General features: G+C 40.2%; 2 protein-coding genes across 2 annotated transcripts; both read left to right on the top strand.

The window, feature by feature from the left end:
* Positions 1 to 1,734: 1,734 nt before the first annotated feature.
* LOC130093301 (receptor-transporting protein 2-like) lies at positions 1,735 to 4,428 on the top strand. The gene is made up of 2 exons (XM_056260553.1): positions 1,735 to 1,941; positions 3,953 to 4,428. The coding sequence occupies exons 1-2, from the start codon at positions 1,796 to 1,798 to the stop codon at positions 4,293 to 4,295; spliced, it is 489 nt and encodes a 162-aa protein (XP_056116528.1). The 5' UTR covers positions 1,735 to 1,795; the 3' UTR covers positions 4,296 to 4,428.
* Positions 4,429 to 7,602: 3,174 nt separating this feature from the next.
* On the top strand, positions 7,603 to 18,607 carry LOC130094500 (5-hydroxytryptamine receptor 3C-like). Its single transcript, XM_056260824.1, has 5 exons — positions 7,603 to 7,680; positions 10,469 to 10,641; positions 13,343 to 13,387; positions 18,061 to 18,167; positions 18,424 to 18,607. The coding sequence occupies exons 1-5, from the start codon at positions 7,674 to 7,676 to the stop codon at positions 18,605 to 18,607; spliced, it is 516 nt and encodes a 171-aa protein (XP_056116799.1). The 5' UTR covers positions 7,603 to 7,673.
* The last annotated feature ends 53 nt before the right edge of the window (positions 18,608 to 18,660 follow it).

The following is an 18,660-nucleotide window of genomic DNA, read 5'->3' on the forward strand; positions in this document are numbered from 1 at the left end:
TTCTGTAAATCTATGTTCTGCGTGTCTGTGTGAATGAGCAGCGCCGTTTCGCCTAGTACATGTGTTGCCGTCTCACTGCTCTGAGAGGACTAAATGAGCATTTCATAATTTTATTTAAAAGAATCATCGTCAAATACACTCTGACTGAAACTCATAGGAGTTTAGTACAAGCTGTCAAAATAAAAGTTTGGTTTAGCTCAAATAAATATATTACTATTGTACAATAGAACTTAAAGTTATACAACAACAATGTTCATAAAGTTTATTTAAACATTATTTAAGAAATAATATCGTTTTTTTTTTGTCTGTGTTTTAATTTAGTAAACCTCTGTTGTGCAGATCTGCAGACAAACAAAAGTTGTTACATTTCATCTGGTTGCATTTTCAATACTGTATTTGTATTAAATCATAGAATCCAGACAAATTTTATCAGACAACCCAGAATTTCTGAGGAAATAAAATACATTTCATAAGACTCTATTATCTTATATTCATCTTAAATAATAATTAATAAATTAAGAATAAAAATAAGTTAAGGTTTTATCAATTGATTAGACATGTTTGTTCAAATGGGAGATGTACTTGCTTTATTTTTTCTTTCTTATTTTTTCAAAAGGTAGATTTCAAACAATTATCTCACAATTGCAGTGACACATGGTCAAATTAAAGTCTCCCTGATAGTGTGTGGTGTTTTCTGTTTGGCAATATTCTCGGCTATTCGCTCAAAAATGACTACATGTGAGCTTAAATGTTCAATTCTCTCTATACCTTTATCAACTATAAACTAACTTCAAAATGTATACTTGCACTGATATAGCAAGACTTTTTCTTTTAGTTGTCCTCTTTCATAGACAGCTATTTTCTTCTTCCTCTGTAAATTTGTTAAAAAATCGATTTTTTTTTAATCTCGTATATTCTGCAGAAGAGAATCTCAGTTTCACTCTTTTTCAGCATGTGATTGGCTGTTCGCTGCTGATGTCACACCTAAACTCCTGAACTCAGGATCAAAAGCCTGAGTTGAGAGAGAAAGTTGATGATCAGTATCATGGTACCAACAACGCCTGGTTGGATTGGTTTGGTTTTGTCAACTCGAAACTAATCCTGTAACCCTGAGTTTGTTCAACTACCATCAGGCCCCAGATCACCATAGTTGTTGTTATTGTTGTTTTGTTTTTTGCAATGACTAGCTGACTGTGCATTATTCCTTACATATTGAGATTTGAGACTTCTAGAATCTAATATTTGATATCAGATTTCGCCAATTTAAATGAGAGAATGCATAAATCAACAGAGAAGAGCAAACACACACCATGTGTAGGCAACCATGTTGTCCAGTAGGTGGAGGCAAAACAATATCAACCATTTCTTTCTGTAACGTTCTTCAAACAGTTGCTTAGCTGTTCACATTAATCCGACAATTCGTTTTCAACTATTTTTATGCTATTTCACAAAGAACTCATAAAAAAAAAATCAAGTATCAAAGTGGTAAAAGCTTTGACTACTGTCTGGTATCTGAAGTTATTTGATATGATGTTATTACTATAGTTACATTTATCCATTATTTTAGGTTAAGTGCATTATAATACAGTTATGTAATGTTATGGCAAGCTTGTAAAGCACCTTGTTTGAATTTTAAAGCCTAAGCAATGTTCACTTTTGTGTTGCAGAAAACAGATACTTGCTTGATAGTTTCAGTTTCGTTTCTTATGAATTGAGAGATTAGCCGTACAGTATATATTCAGTGGTTAATAACAAGGTAAGATCATTTCTGCAACAGCACTGTAAGGACACAGACATGGCATTAAAGTTGTGGGAAAGTTCTTTACAGGCGAAGGCGAGCGAGCTTCACGGGGACACATGGCACATCACAATTACTGACTCTATTGAGCCACACAAACAAGCTCGTGATTGGTTCCAATACATCTCGGGCTCCTTTGCACGGTAAGAGCTCATCTTTATCACAATCAAATATTCCAAAGATATGTGTTTTATATAGGCTTTATGGTGTATATGGAGATATTTTGATGAGTCATTTTAATAAAACCCTTCATGATATTGAAAGAATCTAGCCTGGATGGATATGTCATGTTTATTTTGTATTAATATACAGTATAAAAATGCACACTCAGACCTTGTTATCAGTTCTATTGCACATACACACATCATGTTCTATCTTACAAACACACACATTACAAGGTTCACCCAGAATGGTAATGATGAGATAAACGAGTTTTAATAATAATGCCTTATAAAGGTGTTTATAATGTGTTACGATGCATTATATCTTTTCATAAATAACTGTAACCAAATTTAAAACGCATTATAAATAATAATATTTGCATATTCCTTGTTTCATCTAAAACTGGCTGTTTGTTGTGTGTTTTAATGCATTATACTTTCTAAAGTCTAGTAATTGTCTAGTATTGTGTATTATAACTGTGGTTACAATTATTCATGAGATTAAACATTCAAAATACTTTTAGAATGCATTATACACAAAGGCTTTAAGTAAAGTGATACCAATGTTGGTTTCCATTCCATAATGTTATGTAGTTTGTCGTTCTCTGTTCAAAATTCACTGGTCTATTTTTACATAAACAGTGGTTTGAATCATTGAATCAGAATCAAAAGCATGAATCAAACAGCATGTATATATTATAATAATATATGTATGTACACTCACCTAAAGGATTATTAGGAACACCATACTAATACTGTGTTTGACCCCCTTTCGCCTTCAGAACTGCCTTAATTCTACGTGGCATTGATTCAACAAGGCGCTAAAAGCATTCTTTAGAAATGTTGGCCCATATTGATAGGATAGTATCTTGCAGTTGATGGAGATTTGTGGGATGCACATCCAGGGCACGAAGCTCCCATTCCACCACATCCCAAAGATGCTCTATTGGGTTGAGATCTGGTGACTGTGGGGGCCATTTTAGTACAGTGAACTCATTGTCATGTTCAAGAAACCAATTTGAAATGATTCGAGCTTTGTGACATGGTGCATTATCCTGCTGGAAGTAGCCATCAGAGGATGGGTACATGGTGGCCATAAAGGGATGGACATGGTCAGAAACAATGCTCAGGTAGGCCGTGGCATTTAAACGATGCCCAAATGGCACTAAGGGGCCTAAAGTGTGCCAAGAAAACATCCCCCACACCATTACACCACCAGCCTGCACAGTGGTAACAAGGCATGATGGATCCATGTTCTCATTCTGTTTACGCCAAATTCTGACTCTACCATCTGAATGTCTCAACAGAAATCGAGAGTCATCAGACCAGGCAACATTTTTCCAGTCTTCAACTGTCCAATTTTGGTGAGCTCTTGCAAATTGTAGCCTCTTTTTCCTATTTGTAGTGGAGATGAGTGGTAGCCGGTGGGGTCTTCTGCTGTTGTAGCCCATCCGCCTCAAGGTTGTGCGTGTTGTGGCTTCACAAATGCTTTGCTGCATACCTCGGTTGTAACGAGTGGTTATTTCAGTCAAAGTTGCTCTTCTATCAGCTTGAATCAGTCGGCCCATTCTCCTCCGACCTCTAGCATCAACAAGGCATTTTCGCCCACAGGACTGCCAGATACTGGATGTTTTTCCCTTTTCACACCATTCTTTGTAAACCCTAGAAATGGTTGTGCGTGAAAATCCCAGTAACTGAGCAGATTTTGAAATACTCAGACCAGCCCGTCTGGCACCAACAACCATGCCACGTTCAAAATTGCTTAAATCACCTTTCTTTCCCATTCTGACATTCAGTTTGGAGTTCAGGAGATTGTCTTGACCAGGACCACACCCCTAAATGCATTGAAGCAACTGCCATGTGATTGGTTGATTTGGTAATTGCATTAATGAGAAACTGAACAGGTGTTCCTAATAATCATTTAGGTGAGTGTATATATATATTAGTAACGAATGTAGAAAATAACTGATCTATTCTCCATTTCAATACGTAGGTTCGCGTGTTCTCTTTGTAAAAGAACCTGGATGTCTAAAAGAGTGCAGGTGGTGTTTCATTTCCACATGGACACAGCAAAGGAACAGGGAACCATTAAACTGCGACGCTTCAAACAGAAGTGCAGGAGGTGCAATGAAGCTCAGATGGAGGATCCGAACTTTCCAGTGGAAAACATTGATGTGCTGATTGAGAGACTAGTAGAAAAGATCCGCATGAGATGCTACAAGGAAGACCTGGGTGAAAAGAACAGACCCTCAGTGTTCAATGGCAGAGTGAACGGGCCGCATGAAAGCGCTCACTGTGAAGCCTGTCGGCTTGGCGTCTGTAGTCAGGCCAACTGAGAATGAGTTCATCGATCTGCTCAGAACTAATAGATGGTTCATTTTTATTTATTTTCATAATTTGTTTCAGCAAATAATGATGATGTATCCAGTGTGGACTAGGCTTTTGCATAGAGTAGGGTAGTCAACTACTTCAACCACAAGTCAGCGCTGTTGGAAGCCATTGAGTACTTGAGCGCGCAATAACCATAACAACACATCAACGTGAAACAGCGAGCAAACCATCAGAAAGCCATGAACACGACCAAAGAGAGTATGTGGCAGGAGGCCGATGACAGCGAACAGACTAGCATGTCCTAATTTTGCAGAGTTAAGCGACCTGGGTCAATATATTTTGTTGATCTTGGAACAACATTCCTGTCCAAAACATGTATGCTAACCATATCCCGACCCCTAAACCTAACTCTACCCATAAGTTATATCTAAAATCGGAGGGAAATGAGTATAACACTGATGTAGAAGCACTTAAGCCTGGTTGTAAGCCTACACAAATCTGATTGGTTGATTGGAATGTTGAATAATACATTTTTATTAAAATACCGTATGTATTATTGTTCACCGTCAAAGACATGGATGTTAAGGTCATAATGTTGCGTGTCAATGTACAACGTGCTACTTTGCCTATGTTAAATACAAAATTAAACTTAATATTTGAATGTTTTGACAATACGTAAGATACGTATACAGTAATTGTTGCAAACATTGGGCTGTCAATTAATAAACACTTGTTGACGCTAACTATTGTTTTTTGTCTTTTTTTTGAATGGTAACATAAACCCACAAGTACTCATGTTTTATTTTAAATCCTTGAGAAAATAGCAGTCCATGTGATATTTTATTTTATATTATTCTATATTATTGAAATATATATTTGTAATATTGTATGTAATAAACACTGAGCCATTGATATCATAGTATTTGTGTATCAGTCTGCGCATTAGAGTTATGGATTTTTCAATGATTCGTTCTGCAGGTTCACTCCAGAGTCACTGAATCGTTCACTCAGCCGATTTGTTTAAAAAGACGGTTCATTCAGGCCGGAAAAATCATCTATGTGTTGCTGTTGTGGCTTTGTTTGAAACTAAGTAAGCTAGTAAATAGTGTGTTTTAACATGTAAGTTACTCAATATTAATTGATTGGTCAAGACTTCTGAACATCAGTGTCATGCCATGCATCCCATAGGCCACAAATCATTTAGTACAAATTAGAGAAATATCAGAATCAGAATGTGCTATCGTTTACATAGGCCTACATACACTCACCTAAAGGATTATTAGGAACACCTGTTCAATTTCTCATAAATGCAATTATCTAATCAACCAATCACAAAACCAATCCAAACTGAATGTCAGAATGGGAAAGAAAGGTGATTTAAGCAATTTTGAGCGTGGCATGGTTGTTGGTGCCAGACGGGCCGGTCTGAGTATTTCACAATCTGCTCAGTTACTGGGATTTTCACGCACGACCATTTCTAGGGTTTACAAAGAATGGTGTGAAAAGGGAAAAACATCCAGTATGTGGCAGTCCTGTGGGCGGAAATGCCTTGTTGATGCTAGAGGTCAGAGGAGAATGGGCCGACTGATTCAAGCTGAAAGAAGAGCAACTTTGACTGAAATAACCACTCGTTACAACCGAGGTATGCAGCAAAGCATTTGTGAAGCCACAACACGCACAACCTTGAGGCGGATGAGCTACAACAGCAGAAGACCCCACCGGGTACCACTCATCTCCACTACAAATAGGAAAAAGAGGCTACAATTTGCAAGAGCTCACCAAAATTGGACAGTTGAAGACTGGAAAAATGTTGCCTGGTCTGATGAGTCTCGATTTCTGTTGAGACATTCAGATGGTAGAGTCATAATTTGGCGTAAATAGAATGAGAACATGGATCCATCATGCCTTGTTACTACTGTGCAGGCTGGTGGTGGTGGTGTAATGGTGTGGGGGATGTTTTCTTGGCACACTTTAGGCCCCTTAGTGCCAATTGGGCATCGTTTAAATGCCACGGCCTACCTGAGCATTGTTTCTGACCATGTCCATCCCTTTATGGCCACCATGTACCCATCCTCTGATGGCTACTTCCAGCAGGATAATGCACCATGTCACAAAGCTCGAATCATTTCAAATTGGTTTCTTGAACATGACAATGAGTACACTGTACTAAAATGGCCCCCACAGTCACCAGATCTCAACCCAATAGAGCATCTTTGGGATGTGGTGGAACGGGAGCTTCGTGCCCTGGATGTGCATCCCACAAATCTCCATCAACTGCAAGATGCTATCCTATCAATATGGGCCAACATTTCTAAATGCTTTCAGCACCTTGTTGAATCAATGCCACGTATAATTAAGGCAGTTCTGAAGGCGAAAGGGGGTCAAACACAGTATTAGTATGGTGTTCCTAATAATCCTTTAGGTGAGTGTATATAACACAATAGAATAGAGAGAAAGACTTAAATATGTGGAATAAAAAATAAAAAAGTAATATACACTTAGATGTTAAGCAGAAGGCATCCGTACAGACTTTGCAGTACTGTATATACAACTGTATAAATATGTATTTACATAAGACTTATTATTGCCTGCTGCCTGCATGGGTGGGCAATAATAACTGTCATGTAAATGTACATATTTATATTTATACAGTATAAATAGATATTATCCATTATAAAGGGTTGGTATGTTGATTATGTTGTTTGCCATTTAGTAGAGCAATTTTTTAAAATAAAGTACACACCTGTTACTGCAGCAAAATTAAGATGATTTATTCATTACTGATAAATTTTGCTCTTTATTAATGGACTAATATTCTTTACAAAGTCTTAATCTTTACAATTTACTGACTATACAAATTCATTGCCGCCCTTGTAGGCCAAATGTAAAAAAGCGTGCAACCACAGAAACCAAACCACAATATTTTTTTACTGTGGGTTTTACATCACACATATTGTGCTTTGCATGTTGTTACTTTTGTATCCTTGGATTAAAAAATAAATGAAAATATTGTGGGAAAGGGTTTATGTTGGTTTAAGTTTACCTAACCAAATCTTTTTTGCAGTATATAGTTTTGTCTGATGGTCCATTTCGATCCTCGCAGTGATCATGAACTGTGAGGTAAACGCTTAAATATATTTTATAACATTCTTTCTGTATTCTGCCTTCTCCTTCTTCTGCTGATGGCAAGATCACAGGTAAGGCAGTCATGAAACAGTAATGCAATAGATGTAAGGTAAAGTTTACAGCATTGTTTAGGGTTGTTGTAGTGATTTACAGGTTTATTAAAGTGTTCATTGCAGTGTCTGTGATTACTATCATTACAGGCTGCTGGATTCACAGCCAGTCCTCTACAGTTACAGCTCATTATCTGCTGTCTCATCATGCTGTGTAAGAAGAAAATTGATTTTCAGCACAAATTTCAATACAAAGTTCATAGACTCTATGTAAAACCAACAATCAGCAACTAACAATATTTTGTGTATATATATTCAGTATTACAGTAGTATATTGTAATTTGACTCATGACTCTTTTGGGCAACACTTTATTTTACAGTGTCCTTGTTACACATGTTACATGTAGTTACTGTAGTAATAACTATAAATGATGCATAATTACATGCAACTAACCCTAAACCAACCCCTAACCCTGCTCCTATAGTAAGTAGATGTAGTTCATTATTATTATTCAGTACTTAAATATATAATTACACTGTAACAGTGACACCTTAAAATAAAGTGTAACCCTCTTTTGTTTTATTTGTAATAATAATGTTATGAATATCTTAAATTGTTTAATAATACAAAGCCCTGCGCATGACATGCAGACAAAATAATTAATTCTCTCGATTTAGTATCGTGGACACAAATTAAGAATTAGTTCCCACAATTTATTAATTTGTTTCCTCGTTTTAGTAAATCATAGCCACGTTTAACTTATTCGTTCCCTAAATTTGATTGAACTAAAAACAAGGGAACAAACTATTACAACGTGGCCATGATTTAGTCAATTGAGGGAATGAATTATTATATCGTGCGCACAATTTACTTAAAACAAAGGAACGAGTTAGTAAAGCGTGCTGACATAGTGTAACACTAGGTTCCATAGAAGATGAAGACGAGGATTAGATAAAATAATATTTAATAATATTTAGAACAAACAGCCAACATGCGAGTAGGAGTGCTATGCACAAACAATAACCAACAACAACTGAATTAAAAGGAGGAACGTAAATACATGGTGGTGATGAGACAGTGACAAACAGCTGTGATAAATATGTGTCCATGGTGAATGATATCGTGGTGGGAAAACAAAGACAAAGAAACACACATGATGAATGACAACAAACTGAAAGTCCATGAAAACAAAACTAAACTGAACAGAATGGTGACAGAACGCCCCCTCCGGCAAGGCGCGACCTCACGGCGTAACGGAACGAAGACAGAGTAGGAGGAGGTTCTGGAGGAGGGCGAGGACGTGGCAAAGGGCTGGTGATGACAGGACGACCAGGTGATGGGATGGTGATGGTGGGACGACGAGATCCCTGTGGCGAAGATGGGAGTCGAGTCGAGTCAAGTCACCTTTATTTATATAGCACTTTTTACAATACAGATTGTTTCAAAGCAGCTTTACAAAGATAACATAATGCAACAGAGTTTGTTTCCAGAAGAAAATAGCGTCACAGTCCAGCTTAAGCTCAGTGATGTTTCATTTTTTTTGTAAAAAAGTTATGAATTTAGTACATTTATATATATAGCCACTCTGGAGAAAACCGTGACGCCATTGTCCAGCTCACTTCAGTTCTCATATAATGGCGTCAATGCAGGCAGATCAATAATATTGTTGAATATTAAATGAAATGCCCCCAACTAACCAAGCCAAAAGCCAATGGCGACAAAGGCGAAAAAAATACGAAAAGGAGCAGCCTGATGGTACAGACCCAGAGCTCCCCAGTGCCGACAGCCCACGGCAGAGTCGAGGGAGGGAGGAGCCAAAGTGGTGTAGTGGCTGACGACAGTTGGGGGAGCTAGGGGAGACGAGGCCGATGGATCCACAGGCGTAGACGGAGGACCGCAGGAGCCGAGAGACATCGCAGGTGAAGGAGACCCAGGCGGCGTCTCGGCGACGAGCATCACAGGTGGAGCCAGAGAATCCGAGGACAGGGGCGATGCTTGTGAGACCGTGGACAGAGGCGATGCTGAAGATGCTGCAAGAAGATCCGCAAGTAGGCAGAGCGACGACTAACCAAGGGGGAGCCGGTGGGATGAGGGAACCCAGTGTCACATGGACGAGGGTTCCTGGAGCAGCCAAAGGTCGGAGGAGCCAGGGCGGAGCCGACAGGTCGATGTGCTGAGATGAAACGAGGGCGTCCGAGGCCGTAGGCGGAGCCGCAGAATCCTTAGACTACCGGCGCTGCTGATGGTTGCTCGACCTGCTGCTCGACGTCCTGGCAGGCCATCTTCAGGGACATAGCAGGACAGCAAACTGCCAGAAGCGACGGGGCTGGAGGACTCGCTGAGCTCTGGGGTGATGGAAGTGACAGGAGACTGGACATAACGATGGTGAGTAGGGTAACTTCCACACACGTCAAAGAAATGAGCATATTACAGTCCATTTCGGTGATTTTGCTGTCCTTAAACAGCGATGAATGTTCAAATACCGGGTGGGTAAGGGTGGGAGTCGACAGTTCCTCACTGAAGTTTATCAGCCAGTCCTTGGTTCACGTTCCCTCGTCCGTTGATGTCACGGGCTCACACCCCTGGCCAGACTCGCTCGGGGGCTCTACTTCCGGCGGGATGGTGAACTCTGTCCCTTGGTCCTCGGGCTCTGGCTCACTTGCACGGCAGGTGGTCCCTCAGCGTCTGCGGGGTCTCTTGCACATTCTGCACGGTCGAAGGTGGTAACTTCGGCTCTGGGTCTGGCTGGGTCCTGGATCGGGGATGGACGTTCTCCAGAAGTCAACGGGATGGTGAAAGTTCGCCACGATCCAGAACAACGACTTCAGGGTCTCGTCGTCGAATTATGGTGACAATTAGTAAGTCGTGGGAACAGATTCGGTAATTCGTGGCCACAATGTTTTTTTCCCCTGTATGTCATGTGCGGGGTTCCCTTTAAACAGAATCTGACCATACAACAGACAAGCCTTGTAATATTTAATTTGCAATTTTATTCTTCCAGCTCTACTAATAAAATCCGCAGAGACTATTAACTGCTCCGAACCCACCTCAGATGCTCTCCTAACAGCCCTGAAGAAGAGCATCTTTGACAAAACTGAAATTAGGCCAGTTATTAACTTGAAAACTCCCACAAACATCAGTGTGAGCTTCACGCTGTATGGAATTTTAGATGTGGTAAGTTCTGATAATTCCAGCCATTCTCAATTCGCTACGTGCACAAGCGTAGTTTCGAACTTCCGCTATTGTCAGAAGGCGGCATGTCAGTTTCCGGTTTACGGCTGTTCATCCGCATCCGCTATAAACAAACAAGATGAGTGCTGCTGTTGTACGAAAAAAAGAGTTCTTAAACACATCTAAGTTTCTAAGAACTGTAGGTGGATCTATCATCTAACGCCCGTTTCACACACACCCCGTTTGCAGTGCGTGTTGCGGTGCAGGAGCTTTCACATATGATGCGTTTGCAGTGAATAACTGATCCGCGGCTGTACCACAAACACACACTTACTATTTTTATTTAAAATCCAGAAGTTATGCTGCAACTTTTATTTAAAAAAATGTGGTCAGCATTGCGATTCTCTTTGTACACATACACTCTTTAATGGACGTATGCACGTTTAAACACGATTTAAACAGCGTAAGTTAGGGCTATTATTCCATGCATTACTTATATTAAGTTGCTAGTGGTCAAATTTACTATATTAAAATCGCAACTATTTTAAATTAAAACTTAAAATTGGCAAAAACAGCCGACTCACATGCCTTTTCTTTTGCATTTAAATTGTAATAGCCTACAATAGATCTTGCATGTCACAAAGAACTTGTTTTTCCACCTCCACGAATGAGACGAGTGTTGTTCATTATGTCGCCTTAATTGTAGTTTTCCTTGATTTACCCCGGATGACTGTGACTGTGATCACTATCTTCAGTTGACTGTGAAAAATAGTAGTACCGGTATATTAAATGCATCTATGGTGAGATTACTACATTATATTTAATGAAACGCATTTATGGTGAAATTACTACATTTTCTGCCATTCTTTGTGCATTTTGACCACGAATCATGCGGTGTCACTTTAATGCAGCACAGCAGAAATAGATTCGGTGCAGAAACGATCGCTGCACTGCTGTTATACGTGCCGCATCTGGAACGGTGTGAAAAGTGAAAGCCCTAACCTGTTAACATGGTGCTTTAGGAGCACTGCTGTGTGCCACTTTGCTCTGCTTCAAGTCGCTAACAGCCATTTGAGCTTCCACCGCTTCCCGAAAAACACCAACCTTCGTGCGCAGTGGCTGCACAAAATAGACATTTTGGGCAACGCGCAAAAAAATAGTAAAAATAGTAAGTATGTGTTTGTGGTACAGCCGCGGATCAGTTATTCACTGCAAACGCATCATATGTGAAAGCACTATAGCACGCGTTGCTCCTGCACCGCAATACGCACTGCAAACGGGGTATGTGTGAAACGGGCGTTAGATGATAGATCCACCTACAGTTCTTAGAAACTTAGATGTGTTTAACAACTATTTTTTTCGTACAACAGGAGCACTCATCTTGTTTGTTTATAGCGGATGCGGATGAACAGTCGTAAACCGGAAACTGACATGCCGACTTCTGACAATAGCTGAAGTTCGAAACTACGCTTGTGCACGTAGCGAATTGACCGTTCACAAAAGCCACGCCCCCTAGTTATTGTTACTATGCCCGTCAAACAAATGGTCAAACACGACCAGCGCAACAGATTCCCATGACGGGAAGAGGCATAAGTTAACGTTACCCGTGCGGCAAAATAGTGGGCGTGGCTTTTTTCCAACTAGCATCTGATTGGATCTAGAAAAGTAGGTGTTTTCATTCAGCCTGTCTACTGTCAGTTGGACGGGCGTGGTTACGGATGTTAAGCAGACGCCCAAACCGTCAAACCTACGTCATCAGGGAAGGTCCTCCAACGCAGAGGGGAGGGGAAATTTCAGATTTTGATTAAAGATTACAAAGCCAAAAAATTTTTTTGTGTGGATTGACTTGCATGGATGAACTGTTCACCACAAAACGATCAATTTAGGCAAACAAAGTAAGTATGGTCAATTTTGAATTCATGGGGACTTTAAAAAGTAACTATACATAAGAGACGGAAAGATGCAGATAACCATACGTTATTTAAGGTTATTTCTATTCGTTACGATATTGATATATGAACTGATGTTGTCAAGTAACGTTAAGCTTCATGCTTTCCCCGTTGCGAGCGTGCACACCTCTAAACTGTAGTCTACGGGTGCTGCACTGTTGACTGCTGCTCATTTTCCCCTGAGAATATCATGTTAACAACAACCCTTTAGATAACGTAATTCCTTTGTGGATCCTCTTAATCTGCTTTCTCCATGTTTCTTTGACTAATCTCAGTGTCTCGGTCTCACGCACGCTGCACGCGAGTTAACCATGTTCGACACATTTAACTGGGAGTGGGGCCGTCCACACTGTTTTATCCATTGTAGGCACCGCTCACCTTGTTTTTTCGGCTTTGGAAACGGAAAGAACACAACTCCTCCAGACAATCTCTCGGGGTACCTAGTGTCCGATTTACAAACCCCGTGGGCGTACCGCTTCACCATCTTGCTTGGAGTCAATGTTTGACGGACCTGCTCACATAGTAACGGTTGCTATGATGTGTGATTGGACAACCACACAACTTTGCGATGCTGCTTGTGAATGTTCGTTGAAACTATGTTTTCGGTAAACACCGATTTGTTGAAATATGCTGATAACGACGGAACTTGCGATCATAGTTGGCTAACGATGCTTTCGAGAAACACATCCCTGTTTATGAATAGCAATTGCTTATTGGTAATCATGAAAAAAAAATCTTACTTTTTTCTCTTTCAGGATGAAAAAGCACAGAAACTTAACACATTCCTCTGGTTGAATTTGGTAAGTTTTATTGGCCTCTTTTAACAAGTCTGATTTACTTTATTGACTTTAAAATGTAATTTATGTATTTAAAGCAACACTTAGGGCCCTATTTTAACGATCTAAAATGCAAGTGTCAAGCGCAAAGCGCAAGTAACTATGGGCGGATCTCGGCGCTGTTGCTATTTAACCGGCGGGATAAATGACTCTTGCGCACGACGCAAATCTAAAAGGGGTTGGCCTGAAGTAGCTTCATTATTCATAGGTGTGGTTTGGGCGTAACGGGAAACAAACCAATAAGAGCGTCATATCACATTCCCTTTAAGAGCATGATGAACGAGGTGCGCTTGTTCCGCAATACTATTATAACGGCGCATGTCATTCATTTCATTTCATTTATTTATAAAGCACAAATAAACACAACAGAAGTTGACCACTGTGCTGTAGGCCTACAAATGAAGTTTAAACAAAGCACACACAATACAGTAATAACAGACAATAAAACACTAGTTTAGGGTTTAAAGAAACCAAAGTTATGAATAAAATGCAAGAGTAAAAAGATAAGACTGTAGCTTAGATTTAAATTCATGTACAGACGTTGCAGACCTCATAGACATTTACCAGGTGCGCTTCAGAATCGGTTCACAGCCGAGGAGATCGATGTTCTTGTCAGGGCCCTAAAAGAAAGAGAAGTGACATTGGGGATGGGACAAACCCACCCAAATTAGCTTCGGTTAAACATGCATGTAATAATTTGGGTAAATGTGTAACCTTTATGCCTATTTTTCCCATCGTCATGGACACAACAATGATTTCCCTCGTGTTTTAATATTTTTCCTTATAATAATGTATCATTTGCAAAAAGTAAAATGCATCTGTGTAGATGAGAGAATCATCTACAGTGTATGCGCGTTGTTCACACTCTGTATTATGGCCAAGCATGCGCGCTTAAAATAGCATCTGAATGCAACGCGCCACTGACTTTAGACTAGGTTTTTTCTGGTCAGTGGCGCAATTGTTTTCTGGAACTGAAAAATAGCACCAGGGATTGTTTGCGCCGGAACACGCCTCCTTTTTTGGGCTGAACCCAAGTTCAGGGAGCGCAAGTTCATTCCCTAGTTTGCTGGCGTGCGTCTGTGAAGGGGAAAAGTCCGCTTTGCACGGTTGCAAATCTGTTTGAAATCGAATTAATGCCAGATTATTTTTCTATAAACTACGGACATGACATCTGATGACTAATTCTCATTGTATTTATCGTGCAATTTATGAGTAGTGTGGATTGGATTAGTAGTGTGGGGTACGTGCGTATTATACGCTTGGGTAGGATTAGTAGTGTGGGGTACGTGCGTATTATACACTTGGGTAGGATTAGTAGTGTAGGCTATGTGCGTATTATACGCTTGGGTAGGATTAGTAGTGTGGGGTACGTGCGTATTATACGCTTGGGTAGGATTAGTAGTGTGGGGTACGTGTGTATTATACGCTTGGGTAGGATTAGTAGTGTGGGGTACGTGCGTATTATACACTTGGGTAGGATTAGTAGTGTGGGGTACGTGTGTTTTATACGCTTGGGTAGGATTAGTAGTGTGGGGTACGTGCGTATTATACACTTGGGTAGGATTAGTAGTGTGGGGTACGTGTGTATTATACACTTGGGTAGGATTAGTAGTGTGGGGTACGTGCGTATTATACGCTTGGGTAGGATTAGTAGTGTGGGGTACGTGCGTATTATACACTTGGGTAGGATTAGTAGTGTGGGGTACGTGTGTATTATAACGCTTGGGTAGGATAAGTAGTGTGGGGTACGTGTGTATTATACACTTGGGTACGATTAGTAGTGTGGGGTACGTGCGTATTATACACTTGGGTAGGATTAGTAGTGTGGGGTATGTGCGTATTATACACTTGGGTAGGATTAGTAGTGTGGGGTACGTGCGTATTAAACGCTTGGGTAGGATTAGTAGTGTGGGGTATGTGCGTATTATACACTTGGGTAGGATTAGTAGTGTGGGGTACGTGTGTATTAAGCGCTTGGGTAGGATTAGTAGTGTAGGCTACGTGCGTATTATACGCTTGGGTAGGATTAGTAGTGTGGGGTATACGCGTATTATACGCTTGGGTAGGATTAGTAGTGTGGGGTATGTGCGTATTATACACTTGGGTAGGATTAGTAGTGTGGGGTATGTGCGTATTATACACTTGGGTAGGATTAGTAGTGTGGGGTACGTGCGTATTAAACGCTTGGGTAGGATTAGTAGTGTGGGGTATGTGCGTATTATACACTTGGGTAGGATTAGTAGTGTGGGGTACGTGCGTATTATACACTTGGGTAGGATTAGTAGTGTAGGCTATGTGCGTATTATACACTTGGGTAGGATTAGTAGTGTGGGGTATGTGCGTATTATACACTTGGGTAGGATTAGTAGTGTGGGGTACGTGCGTATTATACGCTTGGGTAGGATTAGTAGTGTGGGGTACGTGCGTATTAAACGCTTGGGTAGGATTAGTAGTGTGGGGTACGTGCGTATTATACGCTTGGGTAGGATTAGTAGTGTGGGGTACGTGCGTATTAAACGCTTGGGTAGGATTAGTAGTGTAGGCTACGTGCGTATTATACGCTTGGGTAGGATTAGTAGTGTAGGCTACGTGCGTATTATACGCTTGGGTAGGATTAGTAGTGTGGGGTATACGCGTATTATACGCTTGGGTAGGATTAGTAGTGTGGGGTACGTGCGTATTAAACGCTTGGGTAGGATTAGTAGTGTGGGGTACGTGCGTATTAAGCGCTTGGGTAGGATTAGTAGTGTAGGCTACGTGCGTATTATACGCTTGGGTAGGATTAGTAGTGTGGGGTACGTGCGTATTAAGCGCTTGGGTAGGATTAGTAGTGTAGGCTACGTGCGTATTATACGCTTGGGTTACGATTAGTAGTGTGGGGTACGTGCGTATTATACGCTTGGGTAGGATTAGTAGTGTGGGGTACGTGCGTATTATACACTTGGGTAGGATTAGTAGTGTGGGGTACGTGCGTATTAAACGCTTGGGTAGGATTAGTAGTGTGGGGTACGTGTGTATTAAGCGCTTGGGTAGGATTAGTAGTGTAGGCTACGTGCGTATTATACGCTTGGGTAGGATTAGTAGTGTGGGGTATACGCGTATTATACGCTTGGGTAGGATTAGTAGTGTGGGGTACGTGCGTATTAAACGCTTGGGTAGGATTAGTAGTGTGGGGTACGTGCGTATTATACACTTGGGTAGGATTAGTAGTGTGGGGTACGTGCGTATTATACGCTTGGGTAGGATTAGTAGTGTAGGCTATGTGCGTATTATACGCTTGGGTAGGATTAGTAGTGTGGGGTACGTGCGTATTATACACTTGGGTAGGATTAGTAGTGTGGGGTACGTGCGTATTATACGCTTGGGTAGGATTAGTAGTGTGGGGTATGTGCGTATTATACGCTTGGGTAGGATTAGTAGGCTATAAAATGTGCGGACTTCACACTTCTTTATTTATTATGAACTTCTAGCATGAAAAGTTTCAATTATTAAAAGTGTGTGCGTCCACTTTTTGTGACAAAGGTCAGAACTCCTGTTATGATGTAGATTTTTTGAGGTGCACCCTTGTTATTAATTCATCTATTACTGTTCCTACATAATTTGTAACAAAAATACAGTGCTAAAATATCTATTTAGGAATCTTAGACCTTTCCAACGATATATAGTTTGTCATAATTAGATTAGGATTTAATTGTAATAGTGAAGTAAACTTAGGCGTCGTGGTAGCGGGACGGTGACAGTTAAAGGGATACTCCACTTTTTTTGGAAATAGGCTCATTTTACAACTCCCCCAGAGTTAAACTGTTGAGTTTTTACCGTTTTTGAATCCATTCAGCCGATCTCCGGTTCTGGCGGTACCACTTTTAGCATAGCTTAGCATACATCATTGGAGTTGACAAGACCATTAGCATTTCTCAAAAAAAAATGACCAAAGAGTTTTGATATTTTTCCTATTTAAAACTTGACTCTTCTGTAGTTACATCGTGCACTAAGACCGACGGAAAATGAAAAGTTGCGATTTTCTAGGCTGGTATGGCTAGGAACTATACTCTCATTCCTGCGTAATAATCAAGAAACTTCAATGCCGTACCATGAGAGCAGCAGGCGTAATGATATGACGCAGCGCCTGAAAATAGGCCACCTTCCGTCAACACAACGGAACTATTTTCAGGCGCTGCGTCATATCATTACGCCTGCTGCTCTCATGGTACGGCATTGAAGTTTCTTGATTATTACGCAGGAATGAGAGTATAGTTCCTAGCCATACCAGCCTAGAAAATTGCAACTTTACATTTTCCGTCGGTCTTAGTGCACGATGTAACTACAGAAGAGTCAAGTTTTAAATAGGAAAAATATCAAAACTCTTTGGTCATTTTTCTTTAGAAATGCTAATGGTCTTGTCCACTTCAATGATGTATGCTAAGCTATGCTAAAAGTGGTACCGCCAGAACTGGAGATCGGCTGAATGGATTCAAAAACGGTAAAACTCAACAGTTTAACTCTGGGGGAGTTGTAAAATGAGCCTATTTCCAAAAATAAGTGGAGTATCCCTTTAAGGGGTTTTAATACTTGCATTTGACATATTTTTTTAATTCTTTTATACAAACTGCATAATACTGATAGTTTGTGTTTTGAAGCAGTGGAATATTGAAGGTTTGAGCTGGGATCCTGTTGAATGTGGAACAGACAGAATCTCACTTCCAAGAAAACAACTGTGGAGGCCTGATATTGTCATCAAAGAATTGTGAGTTCAGAAGTATCTGTATTTCTGAATTATGTGATCAGCTGACCATTATCCACATTTAATGAATATATTGCATATAATGCTGCTGTCATTATCACACATCTCATAAAATGTTGTCAGCCCTCTAGGTGCTAGATTTTTTTGTGGCTTGAGATGGATTTTAATTTTATTTATTTTTTATTTTATTAAAGCTTTGAATGGATAATAAAAAGAATGTAACATCCATCCCTAACATAAACCTCTTTTTACTTTGAAGCATTGATGAAAATAAAGTCCCAGACACATATTACCTCTACATCAAAAATACTGGTACGGTAATGGATGATCTTCCAGTTCATGTCATCAGTTCCTGTAACCTGGACATCTACACCTTTCCATTCGATATTCAGAACTGTTCATTCACCTTTAATTCATACCAACACACCAGTAAATTGGCTTGACTGTAGAGTAAATTATCACTTTTACAGTAACTACTACCTTTGTGTGACTACAT

Source organism: Rhinichthys klamathensis, unplaced genomic scaffold, assembly GCF_029890125.1.
Source record: "Rhinichthys klamathensis goyatoka isolate OS25496 unplaced genomic scaffold, OSU_Roscu_1.1 h1tg000009l_1, whole genome shotgun sequence".
NCBI lineage: Eukaryota > Metazoa > Chordata > Actinopteri > Cypriniformes > Leuciscidae > Rhinichthys > Rhinichthys klamathensis.

Coding starts and splice junctions, on each gene's coding strand:
- LOC130093301 (XM_056260553.1), top strand. CDS start 1,796: ATGGCATTAAAGTTGTGGGAAAGTTCTTTACAGGCGAAGGCGAGCGAG. Junction 1,942..3,952: donor ATCTCGGGCTCCTTTGCACG/GTAAGAGCTCAT, acceptor TTCAATACGTAG/GTTCGCGTGTTCTCTTTGTA.
- LOC130094500 (XM_056260824.1), top strand. Junction 10,642..13,342: donor TGTATGGAATTTTAGATGTG/GTAAGTTCTGAT, acceptor TTTCTCTTTCAG/GATGAAAAAGCACAGAAACT. Junction 13,388..18,060: donor CATTCCTCTGGTTGAATTTG/GTAAGTTTTATT, acceptor TGTGTTTTGAAG/CAGTGGAATATTGAAGGTTT.